A 19940-nucleotide genomic window follows, 5' to 3' on the forward strand; every position below is an offset into this window, starting at 1 on the left:
GCTTGAACCTGGGTCCTTCTATATAAGAACAGCCCTGCTGAATCAGGCCCAAGGCCTATCTAGTCCAGCATCCTGTTTCACACAGTAGCCCACCAGATACCTCTGAGAAAGAGGGCATACCCTCTCTCTTGCTCTTGCACCCCTGCAACTGCTATTTAGAGGCAATCTTGCATCTGAGGCTGGAGGTGGCTTAAAGCCACCAGACTAGCCCTGGATAGACCTGTCCTCCACGAATAAGTCCAAACCTCCTTTAAAGCCATCCAATCTAGTGGCTATCACCACATCCCATGGCAGAGAATTCCATATATTAATTATACGTTGTGTGAAAAAGTACTTCCTTTGTTGGTCCTAAATTTCCTGACCTACAGTTTCATGGGATAACTCCTGGTTCTAGTGTTGGGAGAGAAGGTGAAAAAAAAATATATCTGTCCACTCTCTGTAAAGGTAAAGGTAAAGTGTGTCAGTGTCAACTCCTGGAGACCACAGAGCCCTGTGGTTGTCTTTGGTAGAATACAAGAAAGGTTTACCATTGCCATCTCCCACACAGTATGATGCCTTTCAGCATATTCCTTTATTGCTGCTGCCCGATATAGGTGTTTCCTATAGTCTGGGAAACATACCAGTGGGGATTCTAGTCACCTCTTTTCTAAACTAAAAAGCCCCAAATGCTGTAGCCTTGGCTCATAAGGAAGGTGCTCCAGGCCTCTGATCATCTTGGTTGCCCTCTTCTGCACCTTTTCTAGTTCTACAATATCCTTCTTAAGATATGGTGACTAGAACTGTACACAGTACTTCAAATGTGGCTGCACCATAAATCTGAATAAGAGCATTATAATATTAGCATTTTTATTTTCAATCCCCTTCCTAATGATCCCTAGCATGGAATCTGCCTTTTTCACAGCTGCCATACACTGAGTTGACCCTTTTCAACAACCTGTCCATCAAGACCCAAAGATCTGTCTCCTGGTCAGTTACTGACAGCTCAGAGTCCATCAGTGTATATGTGAAGTTGTTGTTGTTGGTGGTTGCCCCAATATGCATCACATTACATTTACTTTCATTGAACCGCATTTGCCATTTAGTTGCCCACTCACCTACTTTGGAGATATCCTTTTGGAGTTCCTCGCAATCTGTTATAGATCACTACCCTAAATAGTTCAGTGTCATCTGTAAATTTGGCCATTTTGCTGCTTACCCCAACTTCTAGATCATTTATGAACAAGTTAAAGAACACTGGTCCCTGTACAGATCATTGGGAGACCCCAGATCTTACTCCCCCCCATTGTGAAAACTGTCCATTTATTCTTACCTGTTTCCTGTCCTTCAACCAGTGATCAATCCACACCTGAACCTGTCTCCGTATCCCATGACTACTGTGTTTACTCAAGATCCTTTAATGGGGAACTTTGTCAAAAGTTTTGAGTAAACTATGTCAACTGGATCACCTTATCTTACTCCTCCCCCACACTCTCTACAGGATCCCCACTAGGACAAACATCCAAACAACAAAATACAAAAGGTTACTGGATAGAATTAATATGGGAGCATGCACAATGTTGTGGGATTTTTATGATGAAAGCAAACCACTTACACAGTTCTCTTCAAAATACCTCAAAGAATAAGAACAAACATGTGTTGGCAGTCTGAGAATCTGCTCTGACTGTCATGCTGATCTGTGAAAGTTATTAATGAATAATTAAACGATAGATAATAAACATTTTGCATAAGTGACTTTTATTACAAGTTATGCATAAATCTTTTGACAAAAATGAACTACCTTACACCTAATTAATATTACAGCATATGAAAGATGTTCATAATTAATTTTAAAAAGAGGGTTTTTTGCACTTAATTTGCTTCTTCCTAGAAATTCTTGTTGTCTTCTTCCTCTAGCTGCTCTGGATCTTCATTCTCCACCACATTGTCACAAGCATCCTCTTGGTTCTGTGTATTTTGACATGCACAGGAACACACGCCGCAGCAGATCAACCCTGCTTTACGACAGCTGCATCTTCCTCCCTGGAATGTGGAGGCTGTGCATCCACACTTCACCAATTGAAGTACAGCCTTTGGAGCAGGGAGTTGAAACACACACAAAAACACAAATTGAAAACTATACTAAAACAAACTTGTACACGTCAAAAACAACCTCAAACCCTTAACTGGGGAAATGTCATGACCAGCTGGGGTTCAGCTGGTTTCCATAAACACCCCCCCCCACCTCTGATAATGTTGAATTACATTTTTATGGTATAAAGGGAGTTAAATCACTGCCTAACTGTGGATAATTACCTTGTCTGTTGGTGTAACAGACATGAATAATGCTTTTACATTAGGGATTATAAAAGACAGAGCAGATTTTCAGACTGCCAACATGTCCCCCCCCCTTATTTTTAGAGGTGTTCTGAAGATAACCACATAAGTGGTTTGCTTTCATCACAAAACTCCCACGGGTTTCCAAATCATTGTATATGCTTCCGCACTAAATACCACACAAAGCAAAACACAACACAAAAATTCAGGACATAAGAAGAGCAACAACTAAACAAGAGATAAGCCTCAGACTGCAGCTCCTATACTCAGTGGTGCAGCGAGGCTGTTGCTGGCTCCGCCAAGCCAGGCCCCCTGTGTGTGAGGTCAGATGCACCCCGCTGCCTCACGTGTGCGCCAAGCCAACTCTGAGGCATCTATCTATCTATCTATCTATTCGATTTTTATACCGCCCTTCCAAAATGGCTCAAGGCAGTTTACAATTAAAAAGAAAAAATATAAAACAGTATAAAACAATCAAAACATTATAAAAGAGTAATTAAACAATCACAACAATTTTTTTAAAAAGCCCTGGAAAACAGGTTACAACACTAAAACCAATTACAACTATTTAAAAACCCTGAAAGGCCAGGCCACACAGAGAGGCTTTAAGGGCTCTCCTGAAGGCCAGTAAAGAATTCAAATTGTGGATTTCTGCCGGGAGTACATTCCACAGCCCAGGAGCAGCTACAGAGAAGGCCCGCCTCTGAGCCGCCACCAGACGAACTGGTGGTAGCTGGAGACGGACCTCCTCAGATGACCTTAATGTGCTGCAGCACACTCAGTAGCCCAGCACTTGGCTGCCCGGCACCCAGCATGCCGTGGCCAGACCATACAACAGGGACACAGGCATCATCATATTGGGCCCCCCAGGCCTGTGAGGCCCCAGGCTTCTGCCCAGAAATCCAGGGGGAATGGCACCCCTGGAACCAGATACCACCTAGGATTGTCAGCAATCCTCCAGGCATCATTTTAAAAGCTGGTCTGCGGCCATTTTGATTTTAAGCATTCTGGTTCCATCTTGGTTCAAGTGGAGTCTATGCCTTTTGTACAGGCGTTGCTTGCCCCCAAATGTATCCCAGTGTCTAACAAATCTAAACCTCGTAGTGCTCTGCCACTGAGCTATGAGGCCTATGATTCCTCCCCTGAGGGGGTTTCAGGTGGAAAAACTGGGGAGGGTTCAGCATCTTTCTCCCACCCATCTCTAATGTGCTTCAAATCCTCCTCCCTGCTTTATGTGGATTCAGCATGACCAATGTTGCATTATGCCACTGTCTCATCTAGGTTGCCCTCCCTGAGACACAGCAAAGTTTGTGGAGATGAGAAGAGAAAATGTGGTTGGAGAAGGTTTAAAAAAAAAAAAAAATCTTCCTAGGCTCTGTTTCAGCTGAAATTTCAGCACACTTTGCTAGAGATGGGGAGTTAGGTGGCGGGTGGATAAATAAATTAACATTTCAAAACAGAAAGGAGCTTTCAACCAGAAGTTCAGGTGAGTTGCGAAAAGCCAGAAGGGGGTCTTGTCATGTAACAAAAGGAGCTGCTGCCTTCCTTCCTTACAATACCCAGCAGCAGAATGGAGCCAAACAAGCTGTAGCCTTTGTGTAGGTGGAGGACTGAAAAAACAGCACAATAAAAGACTGACAATTCTCTTTGGAATGAGCCTTCATTAGTACCTTGGCAGTCTGCCCACGTGCCACAGAACAACTCACATTTGGTTCACACTTTTTCTTCAACACGACTAAGAGCTGATGATTGCCCAAACGTGACAATCCTTGGCATATGAGCAGGAATACTGGATGGAAGACTACTTCTCAGTTTCTCCAGTGAGGCAGAGAATTGTTTGAAATTTTTGCCTAGTTAAAATTCTTGCCCCAAATGCTTTTCTCCTAGTCCCAGTCTCTTAGATCATTGTTCTGCTAGAGTATATTTGGAAGGAGGGCAAATGTTTAAATGGTTTGCATCTTGGAAAGCCATTGGAAATTCCCAATATAAATATGTTTTGGAAATAGTCAGAGAGTGGAATATATGCTGTTTTGAGGTGGCTTGTTCTTTTCTTTTCTCTTTTTGGAAGTTGACACTGAGGATCTGCCAAATTCCAGAGGGACCTGGAAAAAGATTTTGAAACAATGCTAGGACAGTAAATGTCCTAAAAGTTTCAGTTAGCAAGTGTCAAACTGATAGCTAAGGAGGACATTGCTCCCTCTGTCTGTCTATGTGAGATTCTTTTTCCAAGTGCATTGTACAAATCAGTATCCATGCGTGGAAATTACATATTTCTGAATTGTATATTTTGAATGCTTTATGTTGAGTAATCCCTTTGTATCTGATATAAGAAGTGTGACTTATAAGGGCAAAAATTACATGAACAGTTCTGTCTCCTGGCCAAGCCGCTTACTGTACCAGCTGAAATTGATGGACAACAATTACTTTTTGCCCTTGAACTTTCTGCAAGAAGACTCTGTGACAAAGTGTCACAGCTCAAGTACACAGTCTTTTGTGACACAAGGCCATATCACAAAATACCAGCAGAAGACACATGGGTTGTCTCTCTTTAAAATACTGCCTTGGGATAATTTTATGAAAGGCGGTATATAAATCTAACAACAAACAAAAATAGATGAGAGTGAAAATCTGATTTGGACCCACACTCCACTCAGCATTCTAGGTGTATTTTAAAGGGGCAGTAAAAAATGCTCATGAGCCCTCTCTAGGTGATGAGGCATACATTTTTTACTCTGGTATGTGGACAAAAAGGGAGAATAAGCCCTAAGTTCTCATGAGTGAGAACTGGGATCAGCCATTTCTTATTCTGGAGGTCCATGAGACATGGCATTATATAATACATGTTTTAAAACTGAGATTACTTATACTTTAAACATCTAAACATGAAAGCTAAACCTAAGCCAGGTCTGCTTGTTAGCAGTACTTCATGGAAGTGAATGGTGCCCTCTAAAGGAATTCTCTTTGATTTACAGTGCATTAAATAGCTGTTGTTCCTATTGATGGTCCAGGAACAGAATACTCATAAACTAATACTGAAAGAGACACTATTATGCTAATCATCCTGATCATTTAAATTTGGTATAATGAAAAAGAATCTCATAACCATTTACTAAGCAGATAGTTACTGAGATGAGCAATTTTTTAAAAGGGGGAAAAATGAGCTTCACAGAGCCACTGGCAATTAATTCCTTTTTAAGAGAATACATTATTCCCCAAACTACTTTTTTGTTACAGAGAATTCAGATAATTATCAGGAGAAGAGGTGATAGCTAGAGTATTATCAGAGTGTAGAAAAGGTTGCATAAAATGGAGCTTCATTGATATATATCATTTGAATATATATGTCTAAAAGATGTGTTTAAAAGTTCTTTGAAGAAACGATGCTATTTTTATAGTGGTGACAGTTGTAAGCTACTTGGGGCATTTCTCTTCAATAAATGGAAGATTATAAAAAACAGTGGCTGCATGCAGAACACCTCCACAGCACTTAGTAATCCAGAGCCCTGCTGTGTGTGCTGGGGGTGCTTTTTGCCAATCTCTTCCCCCAGAAATGTTCTTCAATACCCCCAATATATCCCTGAAGGTTGCACTTCTGGGGAAAGGAAAACTCAGCAGCCCCCCACCCCCGCGTGCAACAAAACTCTGGATTATGAAGCACTGTGGAGGTATTCTGCAGGTAGGATCTCTGCACCCAAAATGGAGCTGTTAGCCAATGCTTGTAGCTTGAGCTGCACATCTGTCATTCCTTTGCTGAAAATAAAAGGTCTGCTGTAACTACTTTCATATGTATTTGCAGACTTAAGTTCGTTTCTCTCTTCTAGAAATTATAGGCCGCATTCGCATGTAACGTGAAACTAGAGTTTGCTGAAACAGGGGTTAATTTTTATAATGGTGAATCACATCGCAGACATTTGTCTGACTGCAGCCTGGCAACTTCTAGTTTGAGGACAGGGGAGCCACTCCCTCTTCCTGGTCCACTGAGTCCACAGCCCAGTAAACCCCATAGCACTTGCATCGCCAGACTGAGGGCAAGGATCAAGGGGGTGTGTGTGTGTGTGCCAAGAGCAATTGTGCCTTTTTGGAATAAATGGACCGCCCACTCTCGGCAGGGAAAGGGCATTTAAACCCTTCCCTGGCAGCAATTGCACCGCCACCCTTGTAAGCAGTTTGCAGTAAAACAGCTCACACACTAACACAATTTCTGGTAGTGGGGGGATGCAGGGGGACACTATTTTGCTGTTACGCTGGGAAAGGATCATAAGGCCTTTCTAGGAGGGAATATGTATATGAGAGAAAAGATCCTGGGATCTGGTCCACTGTGGTTCACAAGGATGCTCTTGTGATGGCTGAACCCAGCAAAGCAGTGCAGGGACACCAAACTGCACTCCTGTCTCCATGTCTGTTTGCCACCTGGGGATTAGCCCTCTCATGAAAGGGCCAGTTCACTTGGCAGGACCAAAGGCTCTAAGACCTTCAGTCCTCTGTTGGACCGTGCTCTCATGAGTTAGCCACCCTAATCAAGGGGACCTTGCTTGTGTGGACCCCCGTTCTCGCAGGTTAATAATAGAACTTTTACACCACAACTTCCTCTCCAGGGAAACCTTTCATGCCCCCAAAGGGGCAGTTGCTGTTCCATGTGCCCGGGTGGTACCGGGTGGACAGATTAGGGAAACACCAGGACCGGGGATTGATCTTTACTCTCATTGAAATTTCCCAGGTTTAGAGAGAATGCAGATCAACCACCACAGGGAACTGTGGGAGAGGGGAGTCCCAATTCTCAGTGATCCCAGGAGAATAGGGTTGCCATGACAGTCAAAACCAAACATAGATATGGTCTGAATGAACAGAATGTCAGAGGGACTGCTTGGTCTGCTTCTTTGCAGCAGTTGCCAAGACAGGGAGAAGTGTTGCTCGGGTACCCATCTCCGCAGCTTGTGACAAGCAACCAGGCAGGATGGCAGCTGCCATCTGGCCCTCATGCATATCTCCATGGCCTTTCACTCTCATGAGAAGTAGTCCTTGGGAGAAGGGGCATCATCACACATTAGTAGCTATTCAGCCCCATCCCCAAATACCCCTGGATAATTCTTTTTCCATAAGTTGTGCATGGGTCTCTCCATGGCCTTCTACTCTCATGAAAGCAGTCCGCTCTGGAACAGCATCCACCATTATCACATAGGAAAAATCTCTCCTGTGACTAGAGGCAATGCTACTTCTGATGGATGGTTCTTCCCATTAGTAATGCCATAGAGTGCATGCTTGCATCTGAGGGGAAGGAGATGGGCCCCCTTCCCCAACTTTATTGTACAAAAAAAAAAAAAAAAGATTAGAGCAGATCACTTAAAGAATTCCTGGGTGGGCCAGGCTTGCAAAACCAACACCAGATATCACTGCCCTGCCATTTGCTATCTTTGCAGTGATCTTATTGGGTTACTGGGTTTATGATGCCACCATGATTGCATGTGCTTGTATACATACTTCTTTGTATGTATGTATGTATGTATGTATGTGAACAAAAAACCTTTGTGCCCATCTTGCTATCCTGATTCCTTTTTCGTTTGCGTGCCAGAGGGGGGACAAGAGGCACAGTGGAAAGCAGCTGTTCCCCAATGTGACTTCTCCCTTTGACAGGCTTAGAAGCTTGGGATGGAACAAGGTGTCCCTGTTGCCAGGTAACAGCTTGAGTGGAGCGGAGATGGGGGGCAGGGGCAAGTTCTAGGAGAGGCAACCATGGAGAAGTGCAGCAGGCATGAAGCAGGTGCATTCCTGGGCCACCCTCTCTATTATTTTGGTCTCAGAAACAGCACAAAGCTGTGGTTATGGCAGCATCTGTGTTCAGATGTAACACTGTCACCTTCAAACCTCAGGTTGGAGCAGCGAAACTCACTACAAACTGAAGGTTCAAATTGGAGTTTGGCGAGGGAAACCACAGGTCGCTTTCATGCATTCGGACGTACACGATTTCCAACTTCTGCCCGATGCAACTCCGGTTTGTTATGTGCGAATGGGGCCTCTGTCTCTTTATAAATTCAGCCTCAGTTGGCTTGCCCACTGACTCCCAAATTAGCACCAAGATTTGAGGCTGAAATAGACAACAAAGGACCAGATGTCACCCATACATAAATAATAGTCAAAATCTTCACAGTATCTTATACACAGGCCTCCAAGATACATAGTCAAGCAGAGGCAAAATTCTGTCTTGGGAGACCCACAGGGATGGTCCAAAGTAGAGCCTCACTATCCACTGGAATCTTCCTTCCTCAAAGTGAATGTGTCAGTCAGGTATTTGAGTGAAGTCACCCACAGTTCATAATAAGTGCTGTTAAAAATCCTGATTCTCAAATCTTTAGTAGGATCAGTGAGACCTTGGCAAACTTCTGCAAGGTCTCGCTGATCCTACTAAATATTTGACAATGATGACTTTTAACAACAGTGCCAATACTGCAGATCCTGTAAGAAATATGACATCTGCACTCCTTTTAATGCACAGGAGAGAAGATCCATCAGTCAAGACTATAGCTGCCCAGCACTAATAGTAGTTTGGAATCTACTAGAAGGTAAGTTCTTCTAATAACTGTTCCTTATTAGGGCTACCTCAGCAGTCCCATTCTTATGGAATCACTTGCACAGAACTCTGACACAACGTATGAATTAATCTTGTCTTACAAACAATCTGTTTGTTTAACCAAGTGTTCAATTTGCAAAGAACTGGAGTAAAATATCAACATTGGTTAAAAACAAAGAAACCCCATATCACTTCAAAAGTACTCAAAATACCCACATCTTTCAAAATGCATGCCCACATATAAGCTATATTGACACAAAACAAATATGTGGAAGGATGTCTTATGTGTAGTTAATCAAATCTAGTGTATCCTAGCAACATCGCAGTAGACAGCTGAGAATTATAGTGAAGGGCTGCTTACAGTATTTCTGTGCAGATATAAAGTCCTCTTAATGAATTAAAAAAATAATCATTTGAAATGGGAAATGTTACATTTAGACTGGGAACAATGAAATGTATAAAATGAATATCTTATGGTGAGAATCTCAGTCCCAGGAACAAAGTGGGCCAGTGCAATATAGTAAGAAAATATTACTAGAGAAAAAACTAGAGGAGTCAGGGAATCACAAATCTACCTCAGAGGCCAGAAGTTTTAGTTAAGCTTTAAAATGCAATGCTATACTGAACATTTATATAGGATAATGGCAAGGATCTTCCCAACTCAGCTCAGTATCGCTTCACCTGCATGGTGTAAAGGAGACCAGGACACATGCCATTTAAGTTGAGCAGGGCCTTATTAGTGGAATCAAAATTATCATTGACAAAAATGTGCAAGAGAGCCAGCGCAACAAAGAGGAACATTTCAGATTGACCTTCTCTCTTGGCCTAAATCCTCTTCAGACATTATCAGTGCCATGGGCACTCATACTTACAGTAGCAAAAGCGGGGAGTAAGTTCTGCCCCGCTGCTGTCACTCACTTGCTCCTGCTCGACGAACACGCTTTCGGCATCATTCGTCTGAAGGGAGAGGCACCATAAGTATATTGACTGATTATTCCACGAGCTGTGAAATGATAACATCCGATGAGGGCTCTAGCCTCATAGGATTGTTGCTAAGGGTGTGCACGAACAGAGGTTAGAGTACTGGTTTAGTGCCGGGGGGAAATGAGCTTTAAGAGAACAGGTCTCTCCGCTGTCCCATGCACCTTCCTGCTGGGGTAGTGCTCATCCCAAGTACCCATGTGCCAAGTATCCGCAGTTGCCATTTGTATGGTCAGCAACACCATGCAGACCATGCAAAAGGTGCCTGTGCATGTGTAGACGCCAGGTGCATGCTGGCACTGCACACAGGTACTTGGGACGAGCGCCGCCCCAGCAGAAAACTGCACGGGATGGAGGAGAGCATGTAAGGACCGGCTCTCCTCTTTCTTAAAAGTTCCCACTCTCTGCTCCCCTCCCTGCGGCGCCTAACCAATGCTCAAAACTCAGTTTGTGCACATCCTTGATTATTGCAAGGCAAAGTTAACATAACCCATCGTGAGGCCCAACATGGGAACAAAAACAAGAAAAACCTGCTTGAATCCAGAATGCTGACCACAAACCTAACACAGAAATAGTTTAATAAAAAACATTTTGTTAAAAATTAAACAGTTGCAGGTTGAATTTTTCCACAAAATATAAAGTTATAAAAACAATTAACATTACATAATGAATGTATATATTTATCAGTAGATGATAGTTCTACAGCAACAGCCCCCAGTAATTCTTTTTCAAGGACATACTATATTTTCATAAAAATCTTTTGTTTTTATATTAGCATTTTTGTTTAACTCTTTACTTTGTATAGAGATGCAATGGCCTTCAGTGGTAAGAAGCTTCAGATGATGGCCACACACTACTTATCAACTCTTAGATCCTGTGTCAAGTTCTTTGCTGAACATTTTTGCCCACTATCAAGTTTTACGATGCTTATGATAAGCCAAATTCCATGTGTGTATATCAGTCCAAAACTGAATGTGTGATACGGCCTGCTGTACTGCTATTATGTTGCAGAGACACTCCCAAAGAGTCTACTGTGGGGCTTTTCTCCTCCCCCAAGGCAATAGTTTTAAGTAGTTTGGAGGCCAACCTAGGAGTCTGGGGAATTGGCAAACCTGAGGGTGCTTTTGAGTTCTCTGGACCTATTACAGATGTCAAGCCAAAATCAGAAAAATCTTAAAATGTCAACTAGTTATGTAGCATGATAACCTAGATCTATATGGAAAGGTTCACCGTTTCTCAGTATAGGAGCCTGGCTTGGCAGGGCTACTCAACTTTATACCTCCTGCAGATGTTGGCCTACAACTCCCATCATCCCGGACTATTGGCCACTGTGGCTGGGGATGCTGGAGCTGTCGTCCAAAAACCGCTGGAGGGTCACAGTTGAGTAGAAGAGTAAGGTGGTGCAGCGCAAAGAAGTCAACAAAACGGGGATGGGGGTGAGGAGAAGAAATCCCAAAGGTGCTGACTGAATTGATCATCAGTTTATCAATCTTGATTGACACGCTTTGAGCAATATGCTCTTCTTCTGAAGCAATGGTCCAACCAGCCTGGGGAAGACTTGGCAACAACTTTGGCCTGAGAGAGAGGTGTGATTCTCCAAAGAGAGAATCTCTCTCAGGCCAAGGTTGTTCCCAAGTCATTTGACTATTTCCTTTGAATAAGAGCATATTGCTTGAAGCATGTCAGGCAAGACTGATAAACCTATGATCAATTCAGTCAGCACCTTTGAGATCCCCCCCTCACTTTTTTTTTACCACAGTTGAGTAGCATTGCTCTAGAGTAACCCACAGGTTTTTTGGTGGGGTTTTTTAGCATGTCCCCTCACCTTTATCCTCATTCTAGAAAAGACATTTGTCCCTTGCTTCTATGAGAACTTCTTCTGGATCTCCCATCCTGCCTAAGGGATGCTTGGCACAGTCACTCACAGTATCAATAGTAGGTGAAGATGGATTCAAGAGACAGAGGGAATGCAGGCTCCTAGTTTCCATCTGCATTCCTCATGCCCACCTAACACAGCTGGTAGGTTGAAGCATCCTATTTATAGTCTGACAGGTGGTTTTAGCAGCAGTGCTCCTGCACTCTACAACCTCCAAGTGTTAGCATGGAGGAATTTCACATAAGTACTCTGAGTATATGTGGCATTCCACCCTCCCACAACCTTTTGTACTTGATATGAATTCGATACATACTTCTTTGGATTTTGGCTATGGTCTGCAGGCAAACAATAAACCAGCAAATGTTGCAAAGGTGCTCTGCTTCAAGTGATTTATGTGCAAGTCTAGTACATTTTTCTTCAAGCTCAGACCTAGACCACTGCTAGCCCTTTCATTCATGCTTTTGTTTTTTCTTGAAGATACTTTCAGTCAAGATGTTCCGTACAAACAGAACTGATTTTGCAATTAATCAGAGCCGTAATTAAAACTAGGCAATAAATCTAAATCCACGTTTAACAGTCATATTGTAAAATGTTCAAATATTTTACCTAATTTGTTATATTAAATGGTGTTCCTAAAGCAGAAATTAAAGAATTCTAAGTATTAAAAATCAAATACATTTGCTCACGTATTACTGAATTTGCCATTATGGATTTCTGTAATGCCATGAGATTTAATTCAGAGTTTCTTCAATAGCTTTACACAAAATGTATTTGATATAACCCATTAGGAACTTCTACTCAACCATGAAGGCTGGGGTTGAACAAGTTCTTCACTTCACTTGCTGCCCACTACGTATTTACTACAGAAAAATCTTGTTAATCTCAATTGTATTGGCCTGGTCTAACAGAGTTACAGCTAATGGCAAATTAAGCAATGCTAGATTAACTAAATAGAAATAGGGCACACTTTTAGCTTTTTTACTAAACATTTTTTTTAAAAAAGGTACGTGATGTTAATTTCTTCGTAATTCATGACCAACACTCCATAAGGTTGTATATTCTGTTTTACTGAAAGAGGAGTCCAGAACATTTCTGTAAAAAGTAAAACTGCTTCAGCATTGGTTTTCTCAAGAAAGTATTTAGGCTTATAATGCAAGACTAGGTCAACAAATGTTGACAGGCTGATGACAAATTTTCAAAGTCTGTAAAACACATTCCACCACCTCCCTCATATTGTTCTCATTTAAAAAAAAAAAATTACATTATTTAGAGAGTTCACAGAACAGCTCCAATAATTTGGAAACAAAATGTTTGCACTATATCTCTGGTGTACTGGTACTATACACAGTAGTAGAAGAAAATGAGATGATCCAGGCTCTTTCCGAATCTGTTGCCTTGTTTGCCCATGCAACTCAGCATGCATGAGGGGATTACTCTCACTAGGAGCTCCTCTCCCTGCAGGCACAAAGTGCCCTCGAAGTTTATAAAGGGTTGTTAATGCCTTTTGCCTTGGGGAAACAAAAGAAAGGAAGGTGATGGAGGAACATGCTTTAACTCTAGACCAAGAGAGATCTTGTTATCTCTTCTTGCAGTCAAATGCAGCAAACTACATCAATGCTGCCTTGTTGGTCAAATCCTCTGCTGGAATTAACCAATGACCTGAGACTGTTTAAAAGTGAGATACATAGAGAAGATTAGGCTCTAAGACCAAATGTGACCACACCAGAAAATTTCTGCAGGGAAGATCAGAACTATGTTGTATCTGTAATTGTGGCCACTTTTTGGGTCAAACTATATGTTACTTTGCAAACATGGGCTTTTTTTTTTTTTTTTTTTAAGTACACTGCAGCTGGATCTGGCTCCCCTGGATTGGGGCCAAAGTTTGGGCAGGGTAAGGGGCTTTATTTGTCCCCCCATTGCAGCTGCTATTTGCCAAGAGGGGGGAAAAGTTAATTGGCACATATGGGAGCTTTATTCACTTGGTAAATAGCAGCCACCAGGGTCGAGTCAGATCAAAACCATTGTGTCCCCACCCACCCCCCGCTCCCACAAACCTGCTCAGCCTGCTCCAGCTGATATTTCACCTTCAAAAAACAAAAAACAAACAAACATATGTAAAGTCTAGTTTTTGACCCTTAATCAGCTTGGATGCTATATGATGTGTTGCATTCTTGATTGCTCGTCAGATACCGTACTCTAAATTCCCTGCACATTTGTTACATCATAACAATATCTGAACAGTTTTTTAAAAAATTAAATAGCATATTAAACATTGGTAGTATTTACATATATGCATTTTTAGAAAATATAATCATTGCAGTCGTACTTCTTCAATGTCATCTTCTAAGTAATCAAGAGCCTTAACTGCTGGCCTGCTTGCCATGTGCTGTAGTCGATGCCTTTTGGGATTAAAGCTTTTTCCTTCACTAAATAAAATATCATTGTCATCTTGTACTTTGACTGTAGTGCTTTTATCTGGAAAAAAGCCATTGTTTGTACCACTGTCTTGCCGAAAAGGACCCAAGTCATTTCTCTTAGATGGACTCACAGCATTGGTACTGCTTCCAAACAGCTGTTCCATTAAATTGGACTTTCTCTCTCTCTTAATCTTGAGGGTTACATTTTCCTTAGTACTTTCTTCTAGAAAGTCACCTTTTTGATTAAGCCAGCCTGGCCTCCCCGACACTTTCCCAAAGGAAGGTACATAGCTACCAAAGGTCAAATCATTGCTTGAACACATGGTCCCTACATTTTGCTGTTTGGGGATTTCTCCTTTTGTAACTCCAATATGCTGGTCATATTCTGGAAAACCATTGAGTAATTTCTCTGCCATCTCCGCAAACTGGTATGGTCTTTTACTCTCTTCCAAGGGAGGAGATATTGTTGCTGTGCTTGTGGTATATGTTTGGGAAGCTACCTTTATATTAACCTGGGTTTCTCTGTCAATTTCATACATTTTAGCCAGCAGGATTTCCTTACGTTTTTCTTCTTCTGCTTTTTCACTATTATAGGTCTCATTTCCTATATTATATATTTCTGTTTCCATCTTTGTTTTTTCTTCTTTTTCCAGCAAAAGACTATTTTCTTTCTTCCTCCCCTCAAATTCTTCTTTTTCCCATTCTACACAATTGAAGTAAATTTAGAAATATGTATTATGTTAGTCATATCTGCTGGTGGCTTACAACTAAAACATTTTTTATGTCTACAAGACCCAAGGAATACTTCACCAAATTCAGTGTGCCTTTAAGTTCAAGTAGTTCAGTTTTGGTAGTCATATATAATTATTACCAATAAAGCTTTGGAAAATTATCAACATATATTTTGCATACCTAGAAATGACTTTAGACATTGATAATACTATGATAGGTCTTTAATGCAGAGCCTACATGTATCAGTGTAGCAGAACTTGCACAGAGAAGTAGACATATTCATATAGGCAACAAGATACATTAAACATTCCATATAGCAAATGCAACTCAAATTGACTTAAGTTAATGCACTTAAATCAGTAATTGGTTTAATTAGGGATTTGTATCCTCCCAGCAAAAATGCTCTGAGAATTCTCTACAAGTGAGATTTGTGCCCCCTGAAGCTTCAGTATATATGTAGAGACTCCAGTCCACTGTGCTGGATAGAACATGGGGAAACAGGGCACTTATTGACACCTGGGGTGGCAATGCAAGGAAATGCACTGCAAGGCTGATTCTGGGAGGCCATACAGGTATATGCTTCAAGTTTCCACAATCATAAATCCCACACTCAGACTTAGTTCTAAATTATTGTTGATATTTGGAGGTCCTTGCTAATTTGAGCATCTAAAAAGATCAAATTATTTTATTACTGACTATGGTAAGATCAGAAAAAGAGTTTTATTGAAAGGCAAGTTTAGTCTTAACACTGACTGGCTGGTACAAAATAATCTGGAGTATTCCAGATATTTATGCATGAAAAACTTATAATACATGAAACTCTTATAGACTGTTGGAAATTTTTTTAGTTGTCATGGCACTCTTATTTCTTATGTAAAGAGAAATTCAGATGTCTGCACCCAGCCAGGCCTCAGACGTTTTGAAAGTACCTGTTAGGTAATTCTTAATTGAAAATCTTCTTCATTCAGTCCCAATTCTAGCCATGGAGTAGTGTTCCACTCATTGTTGAAATTGTATATGTGACCCATCCCCCTTGTTATATATTTCTTATCATCTTCTTTATATATATATTTCTCTAAGGCATACCCGTGGCTAATCCCATGTGTGGCAGCTCTCGCTAGTGTTCAGAGAGCTGCCAGATAGCTGTGGGACAGGTGGGGAGGAAGAAAATGGTGGAGGCGGTGGCAGCTAGTGGGCAGGCAAAAAATTGTCAGCGAATGGTGCTGGCTGGAGAAAACAGCGGCAGGTGGGCGGGGAAACAGATGGCTGGTGGGCGGGCAGGGAAGGAAGAAGACGGCGGGCAGGGGGTGGGTGGGGAAGCAGGTGAGCATGGGGAGAATGCGGCAGCGGTGGGGAGAAAAGCGGCAGCGGCAACAAACTAGGGACGCAGATGCTCTGCGCTGGATCAACTAGTGTTATGTATTTGTTTTAAATATTTCAATAAAAGTTATTTTTTTAAAAGAACAAAATTTCATTTACCTTTTTGCTCCTCAAAACTAAAAAAAACAATAACAAACAGTAACAAGAAAAAACAGTAACAAGAACTAGAGTTGCATAATTATAACCTGAGAAGAAATAGCTTTCTCACAAGCAGTACAATTGATAATAATTATGAGAATAATTTATGCAATTTAATATAATTGGTGAAAAATAAATATTCCCAATTTTATTAGTGTGAAATAGTTCATATGTGCATTGATCTAACTGAACAAGACAATTACATGATTTCAGTTCAAAGTGCAAAATATAGTTTCTTACCATCTCTCAGTTTCTTAGCTCGTTCTTCCAGTGCCTGCAATTCTTGATCACTTTTCAGTCTCTTTTCCCTTTCTCTGCTTTGTTCTTGCCTGAAAAGTTCTGCTTGTTCTTTCCAGTCCTGTTTAACTGTCTGTTCCTTAGAGAAGTTAAATATAGGATGGAAGGATTTAAAAAATCCGCTTGGATAAAACTGTATACATTGACATTATATTTCTACAAGCTGAAGATTTAGCAACAAATTATAGTTATAGAGAGCCTGATCCTCAAAACCAGAAAAAGGAACTGAAGTGCAAACTGCTGTAGAAGTTAACAGAAACAGACTTATTTCAACTTCCCTCAACCCTTCAATTTTCATAGGGCAAATGCTCCACCCACTTCAGCCAGGCTGACTTCCTACACCAGATCAGCTCATTGCTCCTAGGATCATTTTCTAAGGTAGCCTTGAGAGAGTCTGGTCTAAAAAGGACCCATAGTGGGGCTCCAGTATAATCTCTCTTCCTCCACTGCTGTCCTCTAAGATGCAGATATCTATCCCTTGCTACTTCTTCACCAAGCTTCTCTGCAGTCCAATACTGAAGCATTATGACTGCATTGGAATTGTCACTGCTTGGATCACACCCGGCAGGTTGGGGTGCATTAGAAGAAACCTGGCCATTCCTAAAAAATAGTCAAAGCCCTAGTATAGTCCTAGCATTCAATGCTTCTTTTTTTGCGTGGGATCCACTTCTCAACTCCCAACTCATATCCTTTACATCATTTTAGACAAACTTAGGCCAATTTATTCCCAGCTTCAAATATACCGGACAAAACCAAGGCACCCCTCAAATTCATTAATAGAGTTTAATATTTAGTATAATAAATATTCCTGCTCTTTAGCCTTTTAATTATTTGGCATCTGTCACGTAACATTGGTCAGTCTGCAGCTACCCTTACACCAAACATGAAGAACATAACAGTCCATTTTAACATTTTAGGAACTTACCATTGTCAAGAACAAGGGACCAGGTCAGTCAATATGTCCACAAACGAATTAGAGATGTGAATGAACATGTCCTGCTCCTCACTTGGTGACCTGTTCCTCTTCATTTAACCATATTGGGGGTGGTGGTGCAAGCAAACCAACTGCTTGCATGTGATCAGTGCACAGCCCTAATCCATAACACCAAACTCACCATTCCAGGATATGCATCTTCTTCCTTTTCCTCTGGTATATCGTCAGAAATGATGTCTGGTGGCAGAGGAAATTCTACTGGGGATAAGTGTCCAGTAGTCTGTACTCCTTTTGTCATCTGTACTTCTTTTTTAGTATTCTTATTTTCAGCTGCAATAAATATATACCCCATGCATGTGACTGTTTAAATAGACATATTTAAAACATTCTCATAAACATAAACCCAGTTATTTCTTTCTTCACCTAAAGGCATTAAAAAACAAACATACAGGTGAAACTCGGAAAATTAGAATATCGTGCAAAAGTCCATTAATTTCAGTAATGCAAATTAAAAGGTGAAACTGATATATGAGACAGACGCATTACACGCAAAGCGAGATAAGTCAAGCCTTAATTTGTTATAATTGTGATGATCATGGCGTACAGCTCATGAAAACCCCAAATCCACAATCCCAGAAAATTAGAATATTACATGGAACCAAGAAGACAAGGATTGTAGAATAGAACAATATCGGACCTCTGAAAAGTATACAGTGTACTGTGCTTGATTGGCCAGCAAACTCGCCTGACCTGACCCCATAGAGAATCTATGGGGCATTGCCAGGAGAAGGATGAGAGACATGAGACCAAACAATGCAGAAGAGCTGAAGGCCGCTAATGAAGCATCCTGGTCTTCCATAACACCTCATCAGTGCCACAGGCTGATAGCATCCATGCCATGCCGCATTGAGGCAGCAATTGCTGCAAAAGGGGCCCAAACCAAGTACTGAATACATATGCATGCTTATACTTTTCAGAGGTCCGATATTGTTCTATTCTACAATCCTTGTCTTCTTGGTTCCATGTAATATTCTAATTTTCTGGGATTGTGGATTTGGGGTTTTCATGAGCTGTACGCCATGATCATCACAATTATAACAAATTAAGGCTTGACATCTCGCTTTGCATGTAATGCGTCTGTCTCATATATCAGTTTCACCTTTTAATTTGCATTACTGAAATTAATGGACTTTTGCACGATATTCTAATTTTCCGAGTTTCACCTGTACACTAACCATAGTACCCATATGGTAACAACATAATGTAATGAAAGGTTACATCATTTCATTACATCAGCCAGGTTGAATGAAATGAAAGAAAAATTACAGATGGTTGGATTTGTTTTGTTCCTGCTCAATAACAAGATATATTTAAAAACTTGAAGCACCTAGATATGCCAGCTCATCTCATTTACTGCTGTTCCAGTACAGATTTTATTCTTCCTTGTTCTCATGAGCAGCCTAACCCAGGCTAGGGCAGCCTAACCCAGGCTAGGGCGACTTGTGTGAAGCATGATGATCACTCCTGATCCCGGTGCTCCCACCAGCCTAGCCCCACTTTGTAGCCTGGCCTTTAGCCGAGGTTAAGGGCGCGAGTGCACCCTTGACCCAGCTGCTGGGATCATGTGTGCGCTTGGATAATAGCCTAGCACGTCAGTCTCATGAAGGTATCCCCCAATGCATCATGCTCATCGCATGCTTCATTGTGAGATATCCAAAGGCCAGGATGTGTTTTCCAGCCTCTGGAGATCCGCCCTGCTTGGCACAGCACAAATAGTCTGGGAGCTCAGTCCATGCTCCAATAAAACATGTTTTATTGTCTGGGGGGAAGCTAGGTGAAAATCTGTCTCCCCTGCCCCACCCACCTGGTAGACGTGTGCATACCCTTGAAGTGTTTGATTGCCATACAATTTTATCATTGGAATTTTGATGTGTGATACATCCAGGCTAAATATCATATGACTTTTTCAAACAATCTTAGGTGTCCAGGGTAAGCACATACATGCCAAATGTACCTGCCTACATAATAAAAAGTGGCATGTTTTAAATACTGATAATTACAGCACCTACCAAAAAGGCTGCTAGTGCTACTTTTCAGTTGGTCCTATTAAAGAAGTGTTGAAGTGACTAACCCCATTTTTCCCCACATAACAGGTACTTGTTTCTTAGTTGAAATGAACAGTTTTTATCTCTTATCTAAAGCTTATACTCCTGTTATAGAAATCTAATTCCCCCCACAATAATATTACCAAGAAAATGCAATTCCCCCGTCATGCAGAAAATCCATTATTGCAAATGCTATGAGTCA

At 41.3% G+C, this 19940-nt stretch overlaps 1 protein-coding gene across 4 annotated transcripts in view; it reads right to left on the reverse strand.

The window, feature by feature from the left end:
- Nucleotides 1–1715: 1715 nt before the first annotated feature.
- Nucleotides 1716–19940, reverse strand: part of LCA5 (lebercilin LCA5) — a 41830-nt gene continuing 23605 nt past the window's right edge. For 2 of the 4 annotated variants that reach the window (XM_053287004.1, XM_053287003.1), the window contains exons 6-10: nucleotides 17815–17963; nucleotides 16643–16778; nucleotides 14062–14855; nucleotides 9751–9835; nucleotides 1716–2067 (exon numbers count right to left, since the gene is read on the reverse strand). In XM_053287004.1, the coding sequence (XP_053142979.1) occupies nucleotides 1997–2067; nucleotides 9751–9835; nucleotides 14062–14855; nucleotides 16643–16778; nucleotides 17815–17963 (1235 nt within the window). In that variant the 3' untranslated portion in view covers nucleotides 1716–1996. The other 2 variants (XM_053287005.1, XM_053287006.1) reach the window with 2 other exon arrangements.

Source organism: Hemicordylus capensis, chromosome 1 (genome assembly GCF_027244095.1).
Source record: "Hemicordylus capensis ecotype Gifberg chromosome 1, rHemCap1.1.pri, whole genome shotgun sequence".
NCBI classification, from domain to species: domain Eukaryota; kingdom Metazoa; phylum Chordata; class Lepidosauria; order Squamata; family Cordylidae; genus Hemicordylus; species Hemicordylus capensis.